The sequence below is a fragment of the Coregonus lavaretus genome (assembly GCF_964263955.1).
Source record: "Coregonus lavaretus genome assembly, chromosome: 6".
Lineage (NCBI taxonomy): Eukaryota > Metazoa > Chordata > Actinopteri > Salmoniformes > Salmonidae > Coregonus > Coregonus lavaretus.
Window position 1 is genome coordinate 7340783 of NC_139993.1, and position 18060 is coordinate 7358842.

The window sequence follows — 18060 nt, forward strand, 5'->3', positions numbered from 1 at the left end:
TGTGTCTCGAGGAGACTAAGGAGTTATTTTTGGCTGCTTTTTCCAAGCTTCCTTCAGTGGGAGCATACATTCAACCCCACTTTCCTGGAAAAGAGAGCAGCGCTCCGAGAGGTTTCCAGTTTTATAAACAGCCAGGTGTTCACATCAAACGAAATTCATTGCAAAGGGGTAGTCTGGATGGGGTTCTCAATGCAAATCCACTTAAAAAGATTGGATTGGACTCTCTAAAAGAGGCTTATGGCTGAAATAGAGAAAAAATCTGGAATGTAGTATGCCACTTGACTAACTGGCAGCCTTCCAATTTTCAGGCGAAAGGATGAATTCGCTGTATCACACACTGTTGAATGCATGGGAAATATGAATGAATCAGTCCCAAGTTTTCCATGCAGTTTGAGTACTGAGGCATTGGCCTAGTCATGGCATATTGACAATTTAATTCAGTTGACGCTTCGGCTGTGAGTGACACACAGTTGGCAGTATTCTCCAATTTGAGTATGGATTATGAGTAGGGAGTGTGATGCATGCCGCTAATGAATATCAGATCAGATTTTCCATATGTGTACTCCTTCCGATGTACCATTTCTCCTCAAATTAGTAACACGTATACATAAATGCAACTTTCAATGCACTCCCTTCAATGATGCTGATGTGCGATTTACATCAGGCCTCCAACCATGTCACATAACAACATGATCTCAGTTTGCTATTCTATTGCAATGCCATGATCCACTATTCCTGTGGCATCTGACATCGCCTCTATCCGGAACAGTCTACGGAAAGAGATAAGAACTCCCTACTGTATTGACCTTTGTTTCTTAATGAGATTAAGTGCAAGATAGGACATGCAACTTTACTTACCATCCCCCATATTTGTCCTAGGTAGAAATATTGCCAACACCTATTTACTTTAGAAATTGCCCCAAAGGGAGTTTCAGTCGAGCAAGAGCTGGAATGTTTTCTCATCTATAAAAGAGTGCAGTATTGAAAATGAAAATGCAAGCAAGAAAACACAGAGTTATTGACAGGCAAGCCAATGGAATTAGTTTGTTGCATTGAAACAACTGACTGTAGCATTGAAACAACTGACTGCAACACGGAAACGTGAATGTTGTCACCATAGTGATCCTATTCAATTACTTAGTATTCTAATTCCTAGTTCTATGGTTGTAACATTGGCTTCAGAGGGCCTGCATTACACTCTTTCATTTCATAGTTCAACAGCAAAGTAAGCTGTAACATAGACCTTACCCTTTATAGGGAAGTATAGATCACTTTCAAACCACATACTGAGGAGACCCTTCCCTTTTTTAGGGTAAGGGCTACCACAGATAACTACAAAACATACTGTAGGTAGGGATGTTGCGGTGACCTTATTACCACCACACCGGCAGTCATGACCTGAGTAAAATTCCATGTGACCTTTGAGTCAACGGTAATCTCCTTTTGAATAACCTAGTAATAGGGAATGTTTTAATATCTTCGTATTGAATTGGGTGACACATTACCTTTAGCTATATAGAATATCTCACCATCTCCTCCTCTCTCTCCTTTATTCATTTCTCGAGCGTGCAGAGGCGCTGAAATATTTTTTGTTGTGAAACTATGTTACCATCGATGTTCCCGAACAGATTTCACTTGGTTTCCCAAATTAAGCACGGGGTAGCTGCAGGAACAAGGTTGGAGAGCCCATGGCATACATAGTCTGGGCGGAATATTACCCATCAGGCAGCGAGAGCATGCTCCTCAAACAGTGGTTGATGCGTGGAGTGAAATAAGTGTTCCTATATTTATGTCTCAGCTGCTCATATTAAGCACATGCTCCGCTATAAAACCAAAGTGGCCTACCCATCATCATTGAAAACGGACCGGCGGGAAAGCGCTCGGCCTCCATTCGCTATTCGAGATTATACAGATGACATGTCTTTTTTCCCCTGTCCCTGTTCATGCCCATTTGACATATTAGTAAAGACCAGATTAAATTGAGAATAGTCTGATGGGTGAAAATATGATCACTTGATGAGAGAACAGCTGTGCAGCCTGAGGCAAGGAACAGAGTGCAAGCTTTTTTTGCTACTTTCTCAAATCATCAATAGCCTATAGTTGCGTCATGCAGCCCATATATGTTTTGATTTCTAAGACATTCTAAGGTTTGTATCTTTCACAACTAAAGTTGCCAAATAACTCTAAATCTAGCATATAGGACCTGTTTCAAATTATCACTTTTATGCTCAACATAGCCAGTTCATATGCGCACTCGCTCCGGAATGGGAGAAATATAGTTTTTATTTCAAGTTCAATTATATTCTTCTGACTATAAAATCATATAATGTAAAATAATGGCATGGGACTTATAAGCATCTCTTGTCTGCTAAATGAACAAGCCTACAGCCTATGGCATGGAGCATTACCAGATAACATACAGTAGGCCAACTCGTATTATTTTCTTCTGAAATACATTTTCTTAAAATCATAATGTTTCTTTAGACCTGAATAAAATAAGTAATGGATTTATTGGGATGGTGTATATTCAATTGATTTATTATACTTTTTAAAATGTAGATGTTGCAAAGGCGCGCATCAGCCTCTTGTATGTAGCTTGTATGCGTGGAGGCCTGGCGATAGTAAATGTGTTTATGTTAATTAATGATCAATTACCGTGAGCCTGGCATTTCTTTGCATGACAATAACTGGCTGACAAAATGTCATGACCGCCACAGCCCTACTGTAGGTATGAAGTAGATTTTCTACATGCAGAGCCCCATCTCAAATCTTCTTCTTTATCTCATGATCTCTTTAATGCCATTATTATCAACATGTCTCGATCTCTTTTGAACATCGTAATTGACTTTACTTCAATATCTTTTAATCTCTTATTTATTTCAGTTATTTGATTTTTAAGATAGGCTAACAATAGATTTAATTTCCAGCGAAGCTCGGCATACTCTGTTCTGACCGGCCCGTGTAGGACTAACTCTTTTATCTCTAACTTCCTGTTCTCCGTGGATATAAAAGTGAGTCATTATGATAATTGGTGTGATTTGACTATCCATATTCCAGTACGAACAAGGATCTGGTGACGTGTTGCATCTCGTAAAGCTGTACGGGTTGTCCTGATTCTAAATAGGGGCTGTAAACCCCCCCACAGTCACGTTAGGAGATTACAACATAAAGCCAGACATGTAGTGCTACTGCTCCAGGGAGTCTACCATGCTCTACCATACTGAACTATGATAGGCTGCAATACTGTTTGTAGGGGTGACAGATAAAGGGACACATTTTCTCTCCTTTTGATCTCCTACACTCGCTTAGACCTTTTATCTTTGTTCACCATGCTCCACTCTCCTATTTGATCTTGGACAAATTCTCCTATTTCATCTTGGACAAATCTTAGTGTATATTGGCACACAATGCTCTTTGGCCTCAATAACGCTCCTACCCTGGTCTGGGATCAGTTTCACAGCACACCTATCCAGGTGTTGCAGATGGCAGCTGGAGGGGCTGTATACTGACTTCAGAGCTGGGCTGTATACTGACTTCAGAGCTGCCCTTGATGATCCAGTGATAAGCAGGGAGAGATAATCATGTCAGAAAATAATATGGTGTCAGAAGTCTACTGCTTTGACTGGCTGTAAAATCTCAGCTAAAATTAGATTATGTATTTTCTCCTTTGTAATAGTAATGTAGGATGAAGTGGCCCCTATACACTGATCAAAGGTCAGTGTTTGTTTTTTCCCCCAATTGTTGAAGTTCCAGTTTGAGGAGTTAGCACCCGGGGTGCTGTGACGTCAGTTCAAACATGTTATTTCATAATGATATACATTACTAGAACATGTCTACAACTCTAGTGAAACCCCAAATCAACATTGGTGTATAATATATTTCTCCTTTACTTTTCTGACATCTGTTAGTCATCTAATCAGTTTCACACCTACTTTCTTTGAAACAGATTGATATACTGTGATTCTCCATTAAAACAAAAACAAAAATCATAATGTATACCAAATCATTTATAGTGTATAAGACTGATTTAAAATGCACCAGCATCGCCTGGAGGACGGGGTTGTGTATTAGCAAGGTACTGAACTGATACATGAAGGCCATGGTCTGTTGCTCTTTGCCTCACACAAACCAATTACGGAGTGACACATTTTCACCCAATTACAACAAAGCTTATTGGTATGTACAGTTGAAGACTGTTTTTGCTGCTATTACCAGTTCGGAATTTAATGTGGTGTACACTACTGCTACAAAGTCACTGTTCCATTTATTTGTATGTCCCAGTACATGCACAGTGCCTTCAGAAAGTATACACACCCATTTACTTTTTCCACATCTTGTTGGGTTACAGCCTGAATTTAAAATTGATTACATTTAGATTTTGTGTCACTGATTTACACACAATACCCCATACTATCAAAGTGGAATTTGAAGTTTTTTATATTAATAAAAAATGAATAGCTGAAATGTCTTGAGTCAATAAGTATTCAACCCCTTTGTTATGGCAATCCTAAATAAATGTCAAAATTTTCTTCCCCTTTGACATTACAGAGTATTTTGTGTAGATCGTTGACCAAAAATTATAATTAAATTAATTTCAATCCCACTTCGTAACACAACAAAATGTGGAAAAGGTCAAGGGTGCGAATACCTTCTGAAGGCACTGTATATGTAAGAGTTGCACTTAGAGAGTACTGTTGTACATTAGATCAGTTCCATCTAGTCAAAAGTAAAAATGTAACATAAGGTGCAGCCATTGCTGTGGCTCAGACAATTGACCTACTGTAGAAGTTGGATTTTCACCTCAAGTGTGGCTGAAGTTAATTGATTGGACAACCACTTGAGTTTTTGATCATGGGTATTGGTCCAAATATGAGTGGTTCATAAAAAAAACAAGCGTGCCGATTGCAATCAATGCACAATCAGCGCTGGAATTTAGAGCCTGCGGGACAAGTTTTTGACAGCTTTTTATTTTTACACACCATTTAACAGCAGCCAGTCAGTGCAAAAGCGAATGAGAGGTTTGGAGATTGAGATGGTTCTATTTAGAAAAGTACTATATCCTCTCATTTGTAATTCTGTAAAAAAAATCCCTATTTCAATATTAAACAGAAATGATTTAGCCCTTAGCCTTGTGTGTTTAATTCATTTCATTTCCTTTTTGTTTCTTTCTTTTCCTCATAGAAAGATACGTTGTCAAGCCAGTGCTGTAGAACATGCTTTGTATAGACAGTACAAGTTTTTAGCACAAACTGGCTTTCTTTGAGGTTTTTCATTAAAAGGAAATTACTAGCGCTGACTCATTTCATGTTATCTCATGTATTGATTCCAATAGCAGTGTAGGATTATCAAAGCTTATTATTACTCTCATATCTTTTTCATATCCTGTCATGTCTGCCTCAGTTGAATAGTTTTTCCATCATTACTGTATCTGTGGAAAATGAACTTGGAGTAAAAAAAACAAAAAACATCTAACTCTACATCAATGTTTTGGGTACCTTTCTTCCTTTGCTCAACCACTCTGATCATACTGCGGATTGTACATGATCATACTTAACTAACTTCTCACCATATCTCTTTGTCTTTGCAGGACCCCAGAACCAAGCACAAGTTTAAGATCCACACCTATGGCAGCCCCACCTTCTGCGACCACTGTGGCTCTCTCCTGTATGGTCTCATCCACCAGGGGATGAAGTGTGACAGTGAGTAATGTACCTCTCCATCCACTTAGACTTGGAATCACTATACACACTACATAATGCATAGTGGCTCTGTTCCAAATGTCTACACTTGCATACTACTTAGTATGAGGCAACGTATTGGGTATGCACTCTATCCAAGGGCAAGGGCTATTAGTACGGTATTGATATTGGAATGTAGCTGCAATGTCAGTTGGTATCAATGGCATACTTAAACCCTGTTTACATTTGCACTTTGAATTAGGGGACATATTCTGAAATGGAATTCTGAAAATCGGGCTGGGTCGGGGGAAACCCGGCCAGAGCAGCCCAGTTCCACAGCTGGTGCTAACCAGGTGATGCCGTTACTATGCAACCAGCAGCTGATCGGTGCTGTGTCTCATGTGGCTCAGTTGGTAGAGCATGGAGCTTGCAACGCCAGGGTTGTGGCGGGTTCGATTCCCATGGGGAACCAGTATGAAAAAGTATAGAAAATGTATGCACTCACTACTGTAAGTCGCTCTGGATAAGAGTGCCTGCTAAATGACTAAAATGTAAAAATGTAAAATGCTGGTCTGGATGCTGACACGTTTAACTAGCTCATCTGAGTTTGTTGCTGTTAGCTAACACATGGACAAGCAGTACTGCAGTAGTCAGACATGACACGAATTACCACCATAGCTTGATCCTTCATTTTTTCTTGCACTACACAATCAACTTTTATGAGAACAGTCAGCCCTCGAATGCTAGCTAGCTTAACCTTAGCTTGTAAATCAGAGTTGAAATGAGCTAGCTAGCTAGCTAGCTAACGTGAGCTAGCATGGATTTTAGCTAGCCAGGTCATATTGAACGCTAGCTAGCTACATCCTATCAAACCTGTCGATTCATGGCTAACTGCATACATGGAGTGTGTCTGAAAGTGGGTGTGTCAACAGAAGTGGGAGGATCAACAGAAGTCTCCCGAGTGGCGCAGTGGTCTAAGGCACTAGCTGTGCCACTAGAGATCCTGGTTCGAATCCAGGCTCTGTCGTAGCCGGCCTCGACCGGGAGACCCATGGGGCGGCGCAAAATTGGCCCAGCGTCGTCCAGGGTAGGGGAGGGAATGGCCGGCAGGGATGTAGCTCAGTTGGTAGAGCATGGCGTTTGCAACGCCAGGGTTGTGGGTTCGTTTCCCACGGGGGGCCAGTATGAAAAAAAAAATGGAAAAAAATATATATGCACTCACTAACTGTAAGTCGCTCTGGATAAGAGCGTCTGGTAAATGATTAAAATGTAAATGTAAGTGGGTGTATGGAAAGCGAATCAGCTAATTGGGCAAATTTGTTGCCACTCAAGACCGTTTTGCGTGGCTGATGGACTGCACGATGAGTCGAATGTTGATAACTGTAGCATTTTAGATAAGCCTAACCCTAACCCTTTTTTTTACCTTAACCTCCTTCACCTAACCTGCCACTTTAGTTATCCTAACCTGCTACGCATTTTAGCTAAGCCTAACCCTGACCCTTTTCCTAACCTAAACCTCATTCTCCTAACCTGACACGTTAATTCTCCTAACCTGCCACATTAATTATGACGCTACAAGCTTGGCAAACCTGTATTTAGGGAGTTTCTCCCATTCTTCTCTGCAGATCCGCTCAAGCTCTGTCAGCTTGGATGGGGAGCGTCGCTGCACAGCTATTTTCAGGTCTCAACAGAGATATTCGATTGGGTTCAAGTCCGGGCTCTGGCTGGCATTCAGAGACTTGTCCCGATGCCACTCCTGCGTTGTCTTGGCTGTGTGCTTAGGGTCATTGTCCTGTTGGAAGGTGAACCTTCGCCCCAGTCTGAGGTCCTGAGTGCTCTGGAGCAGGTTTTCATCAAGGATCTCTCTGTACTTTGCTCCGTTCATCTTTCCCTCGATCCTGACTAGTCTCCCAGTCCCTGCCGCTGAAAAACATCCTCACAGCATGATGCTGCCACCACCATGCTTCACAGTAGAGATGGTGCCAGGTTTCCTCCAGACGTGACACTTGGCATTCAGGTTAAAGAGTTCAATCTTGGTTTCATCAGACCAGAGAATCTTGTTTCTCATGGTCTGAGTCCTTTAGGTGCCTCTTGGCAAACTCCAAGCGGGCTGTCATGTGCCTTTTATTGAGGAGTGGCTTCCGTCTGGCCACCCTAACATAAAGGCCTGATTGGTGGAGTGCTGCAGAGATGGTTGTCCTTCTGGAAGGTTCTCCCATCTCCACAGAGGAACTCTGGAGTTCTTGGTCACCTCCCTGACCAAGGCCCTTCTCCCCCGATTGCTCAGTTTGGCCGGGCGGCCAGCTCTAGGAAGGGTCTTGGTGGTTCCAAACTTCTTCTATTTAAGAATGATGGAGGCCACTGTGTTCTTGGGGACCTTCAATAATGCAGAAATTTTTTGGTACCCTTCCCCAGATCTGTGCCTCGACACAATCCTGCCTCAAAGCTCTACGGACAATTCCTTCGACCTCATGGCTTGGTTTTTGCTCTGACATGCACTGTCAACTGTGGGACCTTATATAGACAGGTGTGAGCCTTTCCAAATCATGTCCAATCAAATGAATTTACTCAAATCAAGTTGTAGAAACATCTCAACGATGATCAATGAAAACAGGATGCACCTGAGCTCAATTTTGAGTCTCATAGCAAAGGGTCTGAATACCTATGTAAAATAAGGTATTTCAGTTTAAATGTTTTATAAATTTGCTAAAATGTCTAAATACCTGTTTTCACTTTGTCATTATGGGGTATTGTGTGTGTATATTGATGAGGATTTTATTTTATCCATTTTGGAATAAGGCTGTAACGTTACAAAATGTGGAAAAAGTCAAGGGGTCTGAATACTGTACATGGCAGTCTGGCTAGTACTGGCAGGAGTATGGGGTAACATTAGTTACAGCGTGGTGAGGATGAATTCAATTCTTTCTTAAACATCTTGCTATCTAGCTAGTTGTAGCGCAAGGACTTTCTACAACATTCCGGTAGCTAGCTAGCAACATTAGCGAAGCTAGATGCATAGTCACATTGGCTACCTAGCAACATGACATCATTTCTAAATTCTGGAGGCAGTGGAAACACAATTCGAGATAGCCCACCAAGGCCCAACCCAGGTTGATTTCTAAGTTCCAATGGAAACAAGGCTTTAGATGTTGTAACTTAGACGCAGGGAGTCAGGAAGCAGGTGCAGTTAGTGAGTTTAATAACTACTAACATGGAATGAAACAAAACAAGAGAAGCGTCTGACATGGAAACACAAGCAATACTACCTGATGACTAGTAACAAAGGAGTGCTATATGAATTGTAAGTAATCAGGGAGTAATGAAGTCCAAGTGTGACTGATGATGAGACGCAGGTGTGCGTAATGGTGGTTGCCAGGTGTGTGTGAAGATGGGTTGCCAGGACCAGTGGTTAGCAGACCGGCGACGTCGAACGCCGGAGGGGAGGAGCGGGAGTAGACGTGACAGTACCCCACCCTGACTCGCGGCCCCAGCTGCAGGACGACACTGGCCAGGGGGACGGCCCCGAGGGCGAGGAGCGAGCCGGTCCGGACGGCGAAGGTGGAAATCAGATGATGTTGGGATCTAGAATGTCGTCCACTGGAACCCAACACCGCTCCTCTGGACCGTACCCCTCCCAGTCCACCAGGTACTGGAGTCGACCCCCACGATGTTGGGAGTCCAGGAGGGATCTGATGGCATAGGCGGGGCTTCCCTCGATGTCCAGGGGAGGTGGAGGGGTGTTGTGGGGGACGGCATCAGCCAGGGGACCAGGAACCACCGCCTTGAGGAGGGAGACGTGAAAATAGGGTGAGATCCGGTAGTTAGAGGGGAGTTGTAATCTGTATGTTACCTCGTTCACACTCCGGAGGACCTTGAACGGCCCCACAAACCGGGGACTCAGCTTCTTACAGGGCAGGCAGAGCGGGAGGTTCCTGGTGGAGAGCCAGACGCATTGTTCCATAACTCTTCTGCGCGCCTGAACCACTCGTCCACCGCAGGAGCTTCGGTCTGGCTCGGAGTCCACGGGGCCAGGGCTGGCTGGTAACCCAGAACACACTGGAAGGGAGTCAGCCCAGTGGAGGAATGGTGCATCGAATTCTGGGCATATTCCAGGCCCACTCCCCCTGCCGGTCCTGGCAGTGACTCCTCAGGAACTTCCCCAGCTCCTGGTTCATCCTCTCCACCTGCCCGTTAGACTGAGGCCGGTACCCAGAAGTGAGGCTGACCATGACCCCCAGCTTCTCTATAAAGGCTTTCCATACCCGTGACGTGAATTGGGGGCCACGGTCGGAGACTATATCCTCCGGAAGGCCATAGTGCCGGAAGACCTGCTGGAACAGTGCCTCAGCGACCTGGAGAGTGGTAGGGAGCCCATAGAGAGGGATGAAACAGCATGATTTAGAGAATATGTCCACTATCATCAAAATGGTGATAAAACCATCAGAAGAGTACAAACTGAACATGAATTGACATAGTGGGCTATGTCCTGCGCCAAAGGGGGCCACCAGTATTTATCAGAAAGGGATTGGATAGTGCAGGTGATACCTGGGTGTCCTGCGGTGAGGGATGTGTGTGTCCAGGTCATCAGCCGATCTCTCACCCTTGTGGGTACATAGATGCGCTCTGGAGGGCAGGTGGTAGAAGTGGGTTCCCTTTCCAGAGCCTGGCGGATGTCCACATCTACGTCCCAACACACGGGGCCAACGATACGGTAGGACTGATTGATGGGCTGGTGAACACTCACAGGGCCCTCAACCGTCATGGAACCACAGGGTACGAGAGAGCAGGTCCTTCGACATCCTGGTCCCCAGGCGGTAATTTTCATACTCGACCATGTGATGGTGGGATTGTGACTTTGGAGCAATGGGAGGCCGAGAATTACCTTGTGTACAGGTGCGGAGGTGATGAAGAAGGGAAGGCTTTTCCTGCTCTTCCATAGCCGTCCCCAGTTGTGCCAGCTGGTCGTGGCGTTGGCGAAGTAGGTGTCTCTGTTCGCTGACCATCTGGAAGATGTCCTGATTAACTGCTGCTTCCATTTGGTGACGTAGTATTCTGAAACGTAGACGCAGGGAGTCAGAAAACAGGTGCAGTTAGTGAGTTTAATAACAACGAACATGGAACGACACAAAACAACAGACGTGTCTGACATGGAAACACAAACAATACTACCTGATGACTAGTAACAAAGGAGTGCTATATGAAGGGTAAGTAATCAGGGAGTAATGAAAGGTGTGCATGAAGATGGGTTGCCAGAACCGGTGGTTAATAGACCGGCGACATCGAACGCCGGAGGGGAGGAGCGGGAATAGATGTGACAGATGTGCTCAAAGTACATTCAAACATAACTTTATTGACATCGCTCGTACTGCACAGGACACAATGATATTCAATTACAATGCTGTAATATTGCCCAATTATGTTTTCCATTATTTAAAACTGCATTTCCATTTTCTGTCCATTCCTTCCAGCAATTTCCGCTCTAAAACCCACACATGATTCACTCTGTCCAGAGATCTTTAAATATACATTATCAAAGCTGCTGCGTGGCTTCATTAGTGCAATTCCCTCAGTCTTATGATTTTCATATGTGATAAAGCACGAATGACTTTAAATCAATGGTAAATAGTACATAATATCTCTTCACCAGAGCTGGCGTGTAATATTAATTATGACTCAGGGCTATATATAAATAGGGATTATGTTATGGTTGGAAAATGACTTTGGCACACACTGGCTGTTCTAATCATACTGCATATTAGATTATCATCATGTCTTTTTAATTGCGGGTTTATATATTGTAGACTAGAGGCTACACCTGGCTTTTTGACTTCATAAATAAAGCACATCAGTTTTTGCTTAAACCATCATTTTTAGATTGTTTACCTTTCTTCCGTCTCTCCTGCTGTCTCTCTCTTTCTGTCTGTCTACATCCCTTCAGCCTGTGACATGAACGTGCACAATCAGTGTGTGATGAACGTGCCCAGCATGTGCGGGACGGACCACACCGAGAGGAGGGGACGCCTCTACCTGAAGTGTGAGGTCACAGAGGACAAGCTGCAGGTCACAGGTAGGCCTCCGGACCTTACCATCTATAAGACAAATCTATTTCTCAGTGTGTGTCCCAAATGGCACCCTACTCCCTTTATAGTGCACTACTTTTGACCAAGGCCCACAGGGATCTGATCAAATGCAGTGCACTATGAAGGGAATAGGGTGCCATTTCAGGCACGTCCGTTGCCTTCTTCCCCAGTGGGGTTGTGATGTGTAATGGCTGACAGAGCTTCCTCTTACCTTTTCATAATCAGTCCCAACCATCAGTCCCCAACCACTTTAGCTGTCAGCTTCCTGTTACAGCCCCATCTTGACTGATAAGAAAGAAACAGCTTCTGGCCACAAATCCACTCACAGCATGGATCGCTTCCACCGGGCAGTCATCACCACTGATTCCTGGCAATCTGTGTATGTGTGTTCGTTCTTGTGTGTGTGTGTGTGTGTGTGTGTGTGTGTGCATGTGTGTGTGTGTACATGTGTGTTCCCTTAGCCTACATCGATTTCTATTTACACAACTGTCAATCGCATCGATAGGCCCAGGCTTTGAAAACCATTCCATTGTAAAAACACCTGTTCCCAGTTCAATAGATGAAGTGAACTGGTTGTCATACCAAATATCTCCTTTGTCTGTTTTTGAGTGACAGCAGCCCAGAGACAGTAGGAGGTGAGGCAACCATCACTTAATAAAAGCCAGTCTGCAGCCTACAGAGACACGGGTCAATACCCTTTGGTATACAGATCAATACTGTGTGTGGTTTCCAAATGGCACCCTATTCCCTATATAGTGCACTACTTTTGGCCACAGCCCATGTACAGTCACGACAAACCCTGTTCATTTTTTAAACCTTTTTGAACATACGTAGGGGTATATCTGTGTGGGCTTAGCCAGAAACAGGTGTCTCTCTTTTTGCGGCCAGTGGCCGTTGTGCCCTTGGCCCGGAGTGCTGCATTGTGCCCTGCTCCCTGAGTGCTGCACGCTCACATGGCTCTCCATCACGTGATCGGGTCTTTCTCACAGGCTACAAGTGAAGACAGACACATCGGGGACGAACTGTGCGCGTCCTTATCCAATTCCGAGGTGCATATTGAAGATATTGGAAGAACTGTCCACATTTACTTTTCGTCAGCCAACAAGATGAGTAGGCCTAACGAACAGCAAATGCACTAGTCTATGTCAATCTACTTTCCCCCATAGTACAAAAGTTGACCTATTCTGTGCGAGAAATAAATATTCCAAACATAGTCTGGGACAGTTGTGGGATGCGATAGATCCCAAATTAATACAACCACTAGCATCAAAAAACCTTTTTTACGCAATGTGGCTGACGCAACAGATCAGAACATTTAGCTTAAAATGTTGATAAACTATTAGGCTATTTCTTCACATTATAAGCGCAGCAATGCGCACATGACAGTAGGCTGTAAGCGTGAATGTTCCATTAGCGGGAAAATACCATTATCAAAAGTGACCGCAAATGTGATTATGCATGTAATGCTTTCATTATAAAGGTGCATTTTTATGGTGAAAATGATCTTCCCCAAACTTGAAACTCACGCGTTGCTTATGTATGTCAGTTAGTGTCACGCCCTGGCTCTGGGGACTCTTATATGTTGAGCCAGGGTGTGGATTGTCTATGTTGTATTTTCTATGTTTTGTTCTAGGTCGTGTAGATCTATGTTGGCCAGGGTGGTTCCCAATCAGAGGCAGCTGATTCTCGTTGTCTCTGATTGGGAACCATACTTAGGCAGCCTGTTGGCACTAGTTATTTGTGGGATCTTGTTCTGTATAGGTTTGTGTTGGTGAACCTTTTGACTTCACATATCATTTTGTTGTTTTGTTTCTTTGTATAAAGTACTCATTAAAAGATGTACGCCTATCACGCTGCGCCTTGGTCCGCTTCTTACGACGATCGTGACAGTTAGGCTCTACACCCCTTGTAAAGCGGATGAATGTGCTTTATTTTAAGAAGTTATTTGGCCATTTTAGCTGTGATACAAACCTTATCAAAACATATAGTCCTATGGGCTAGGCTACATGAGGTGTGCGACTATGATTTGAAAAAGTCGCCAAAAAAAGGCATTGTTTCTTGTGCCGGACATCATTCACAAGTGATAAAATATAATATATAAAGTGATAGGCTAATATTGTCACCCATCAGACTATTCTTGATTTAATCTTGTCTTTACATATACTAAATAATATATGTGTGAAATTTGTTTTGACTTAGAATGGACCATTGTCATGCACCTGTCTCAAAACAGGGCCAGCGGGAAAAAATACATGTCATCTATGCACTTAAATAGCGAATGGAGGACGCTCTTTCCATGGTTCATTTTCATGCCAGCCATGTAGGCTATGCTCCTGTTGTGAAGATAAGGAATGTGCTTAATATTAGGAAAGTTTAGAAATAAAAATTGTAAGTCTATAGAAAGCTGATGGGAACCTCCTCTTTTTAGTAGAGGCCATCACTGTTTTCTCACGCAATTGCATAACCTATAGAAATGTTGCGCAACATGAGCTCATGGGCTCTCATGAAGTGTTTGATTCAATTTTCGATTACATTTGCATTGATGGCAGAGTGATTAGAGGGACAATAGAGTGCTGAGTACCAGGTAGTTAGCAAGTTGGGTAGGCTTCTAATGACCATCAGAATCATCAGAGCTTGGAGAAGACTAATTACCATGACTAAACGGTCACCTGGAATTTGACTGCCTTCATTACTGTTGACCGCCGGTGTGGCGGTATTACGGTCACCGCAACATCCCTACCCACCACACCACACATAGGGCTGTAGGAAATTGGAAACATGTACACACAGTCAGTCCATTAACTGGTTAAGCTGGGGTCACCAAATTTTTTAAATTTTGTAAATTTTTAGTCATTTAGCAGACGCTCTTATCCAGAGCAGTTAGTGAGTGCATACAGTTTTCATACTGGCCCCCCGTGGGAATCGAACCCACAACCCTGGCGTTGCAAGCGCCATGCTCTACCAACTGAGCTACAGGAGGCCTTTAGCCTCCTGTATCACATTCCCTCAACACACAGTTATCACTTTATCACCCACGAGATGGAGGCAACCCCGGAAATATTCCATCAAATAGGGCAGTGATCTTTGGCTTAAGTTCATTCCAAAGGGTAAAACACACACTTTTAACATTAAGTTTCCTTTTCCAGGGAACTGAGAATGCCAAGTCATGTACTTGTCATACAGCACTTGCCCTAAATCTTCCATTATTGAGAGTTCACTCTAGAACCATATTAGCTCTATTATGTATCCCCAAATGTTTTGTTAGATAGAAAATTGCAGTTCAGTTCAGCTCAGTCCAGATAAACTTGTTTCCCTCCGATATGTGAGGTCACTTTTCACTGCCCAATCAGACGCCTGGCTGGCTGCCAAGCGCCCAAACCAGACCTGACGTGTGTGTATAATTTGAGGGTGGCTTCCCTCCGTCGGCATAATTGCTAGTGTGAAATTAAGTGCAGGGGAGGAGGAAGGAATCAGGAACAGGAAGGGGAGTGGACCATTTAAAACTTTCCCAATCCAATCTAGTTACAGAGAGAAAATAGCACTAGGAAGTGGAGATAGGATGACCCATGTACTGTACTATACTTTATAGCCCTGTTCTAATGTTGAAATGCATTCTTCTTTCCTCCACCCCTTCATGCAATCATTAATCTAATCTATTTTGGATAGGTGAGAGTAAGGGTTCCACTGTATAGCTTAACACCAACCCAGTCAAATCAGTGATAGCAAAGGGATCAAAGGAGGAAGGAAGGATGCGTTTTGAAAGTATTGGCACCGGGCCTACAAAAACGTTAAGGAGATACTACTGGGCATTGCAGCCCTAGAACATCAAGGACTCTGTGTGGGCACCCATCATATGACACTGTCGGAGGAAGGAGAAGAGAGCAAAGAGTGCCAAGCCATGTTGCTAACAAATACAGACCCACGTCTATTCCAATTGAGTATATGTGTCTCAATGTATCCCTTATCCCTTGGCTGGCGGTAGCCTTCCCAAGCAGCCTTCAACTAAGTGTCACTCCCTTAATCTAAGTGTCACTTTCACTCAGTCAGTTCTGCTTCAAAGGGTTTTCTGGCTTTTGGCTGGCTTCTCCTTGGAACATTCTGCTTCTGTTTAACTCTATTTAGCTTCAGTACAGAGCAGCGGTCACCCTTCCACTGGGCTCGGCTATGCTATGGCTATGAGTCACACAAACACTCAAACAAACACAAACACACACACACACACAAACACAAACACAAACACACACGCACACAAACATTCCAGTAGCTAAATCGCTAAATGCTCTTCTCATAAACAATTAGTGCTAGCTCGCTAACTGCTCTTCCCGTCAACAGACAGACAGGTCATATTGGAACGCTGATTAGGGCTCATCTAAAGTGGACAGAATGCTAAATGCACTGGCAGCCAAACAGGATATGGAGCTCTCTCTTTATACTGAAATGTGTTATAGTGGGATATGATGGAGCCAGGAAAGCTGTGATGAAGCTGGACCTCACTGGGGAAAGTAGATTCTTGATTTGAAGAGGTTTATGTTGGCTAGGTGTTAGCAACACCTGGGTAGTCATTTCATAACAGCTAATATTATCATTCTTTGGCAGTGTTATGATTATGTCATTATGCAAAAATGCTAAAAATAATATAACAAACTTTTCACATTAGTAAATTATGACATTTCTATCAAATGTTTACTTACATAAGTCATTTCAATTAATATGAGGTACAAATGCAGCTAACTGGTCCAAAAGGATTTTCCACCTTTTCCACATTAAAGTTAACTTCCTCGTTCCTATGATAGGAATGTAATGCATTTTCCCAGGCAGGCAGACAAACAGACACACTCAAACTTAGCCAGTGTGTTTGCGTTGCCCTGCTTATTGGTTCCCTGTAAAGCACATGCTTGGCTGTTTAGCAGCACAAGGCCTAATATACGGCTGGATTCCCTTAGCATTCCCTGGGCTAACATGATATCCATCACATTACTCCACAGCTCTTTTGTTGCTTCACCTTTTCTAAATGAGCCTGTCAGTCAGACACAGGGCCTTGTCTTACACATCAGTTCTATCTTTGCCAATCGCCACTTTGAGTAGCCTTCAAGTCACTCGGACAGCGTCCACACAACTTTATAATAATAATAATATATGATATACTTACTGCTGATGGGATGTCAAAGTAATGCGAGCAGTGCAAACTATACTGAACAAAAATATAAACGCAACATGTAAAGTATTGGTCCCATGTTTCATGAGCTGAAATACGCACAAAAAGCTTATTTCTCTCAAATTTGGAGCACACATTTGTTTACATTCCTGTTAGTAAGCATTTCTCATTTTGCCAAGATAATCCATCCACGTGACAAGTGTGGCATATCAAGAAGCTGATTCAATAGCATGGTCATTACACAGGTGCACCTTGTGCTGGAGACACTAAAAAGCCACTCTAAAATGTGCAGTTTTGTCACACAACACAATGCCACAGATGTCTCAAGTTTTGAGGGAGCGTGCAATTGGCATGCTGACTGCAGGAATGTCCACCGGAGCTGTTGCCAGATAATTTAATGTTCATTTGTCTACCATAAGCTGCCTCCAACGTTGTTTTAGAGAATTTGGCAGTACTTCCAACCGGCCTCACAACCGTAGACCACGTGTAACCATGACAGCCCAGGACCTCCACATCCGTCTTCTTCACCTGCGGAATCATCTGAGACAAGCCACCCGGACAGCTGATGAAACTGTGGGTTTGCACAACTGAATAATTTTTGCACAAACTGTCAGAAACTGTCTCAGGGAAGCTAATCTGCGTGCTCTTCGTCCTCACCAGGGTCTTGACCTGACTGCAGTTCGCATCGTAACTGACTTCAGTAGGAAAATGCTCACCTTCACAGGCCACTGGCATGCTGGAGAAGTGTGCTCGTCACGGATGAATCCCGGTTTCAACTATACCGGGCAGATGGCATTGTGTGGCGAGCGGTTTGCTGATGTCAACGTTGTGAATAGAGTGCCTCATGGTGGCGGTGGGGTTATAGTATGGGCAGGCATAAGTTATGGACAACGAGCACAATTGCATTTTATCGATGGCAATTTGAATGCACAGAGATACCGTGACTAGATCCTGAGGCCCATTGTCTTGCCATTCATCCGCCGCCATTACCTCATGTTTCAGCATGATAATGCACAGCCCCATGTCGCAAGGCTCTGTACACAATTCCTGGAAGCTGAAAATGTCCCAGTTCTTCCATGACCTGCATACTCACCAGACATGTCACCCATTGAGCATGTTTGGGATGCTCTGGATCGACGTGTACGAC

At 43.6% G+C, this 18060-nt stretch overlaps 1 protein-coding gene across 1 annotated transcript in view; it reads left to right on the forward strand.

The window, feature by feature from the left end:
• Positions 1-18060, forward strand: part of LOC311131154 (protein kinase C alpha type-like) — a 206223-nt gene that overhangs the window by 110367 nt on the left and 77796 nt on the right. Inside the window, 2 exon segments of the mRNA XM_084163991.1 lie at positions 5588-5699; positions 11617-11745. Coding sequence (XP_084020117.1) covers positions 5588-5699; positions 11617-11745 — 241 coding nt within the window.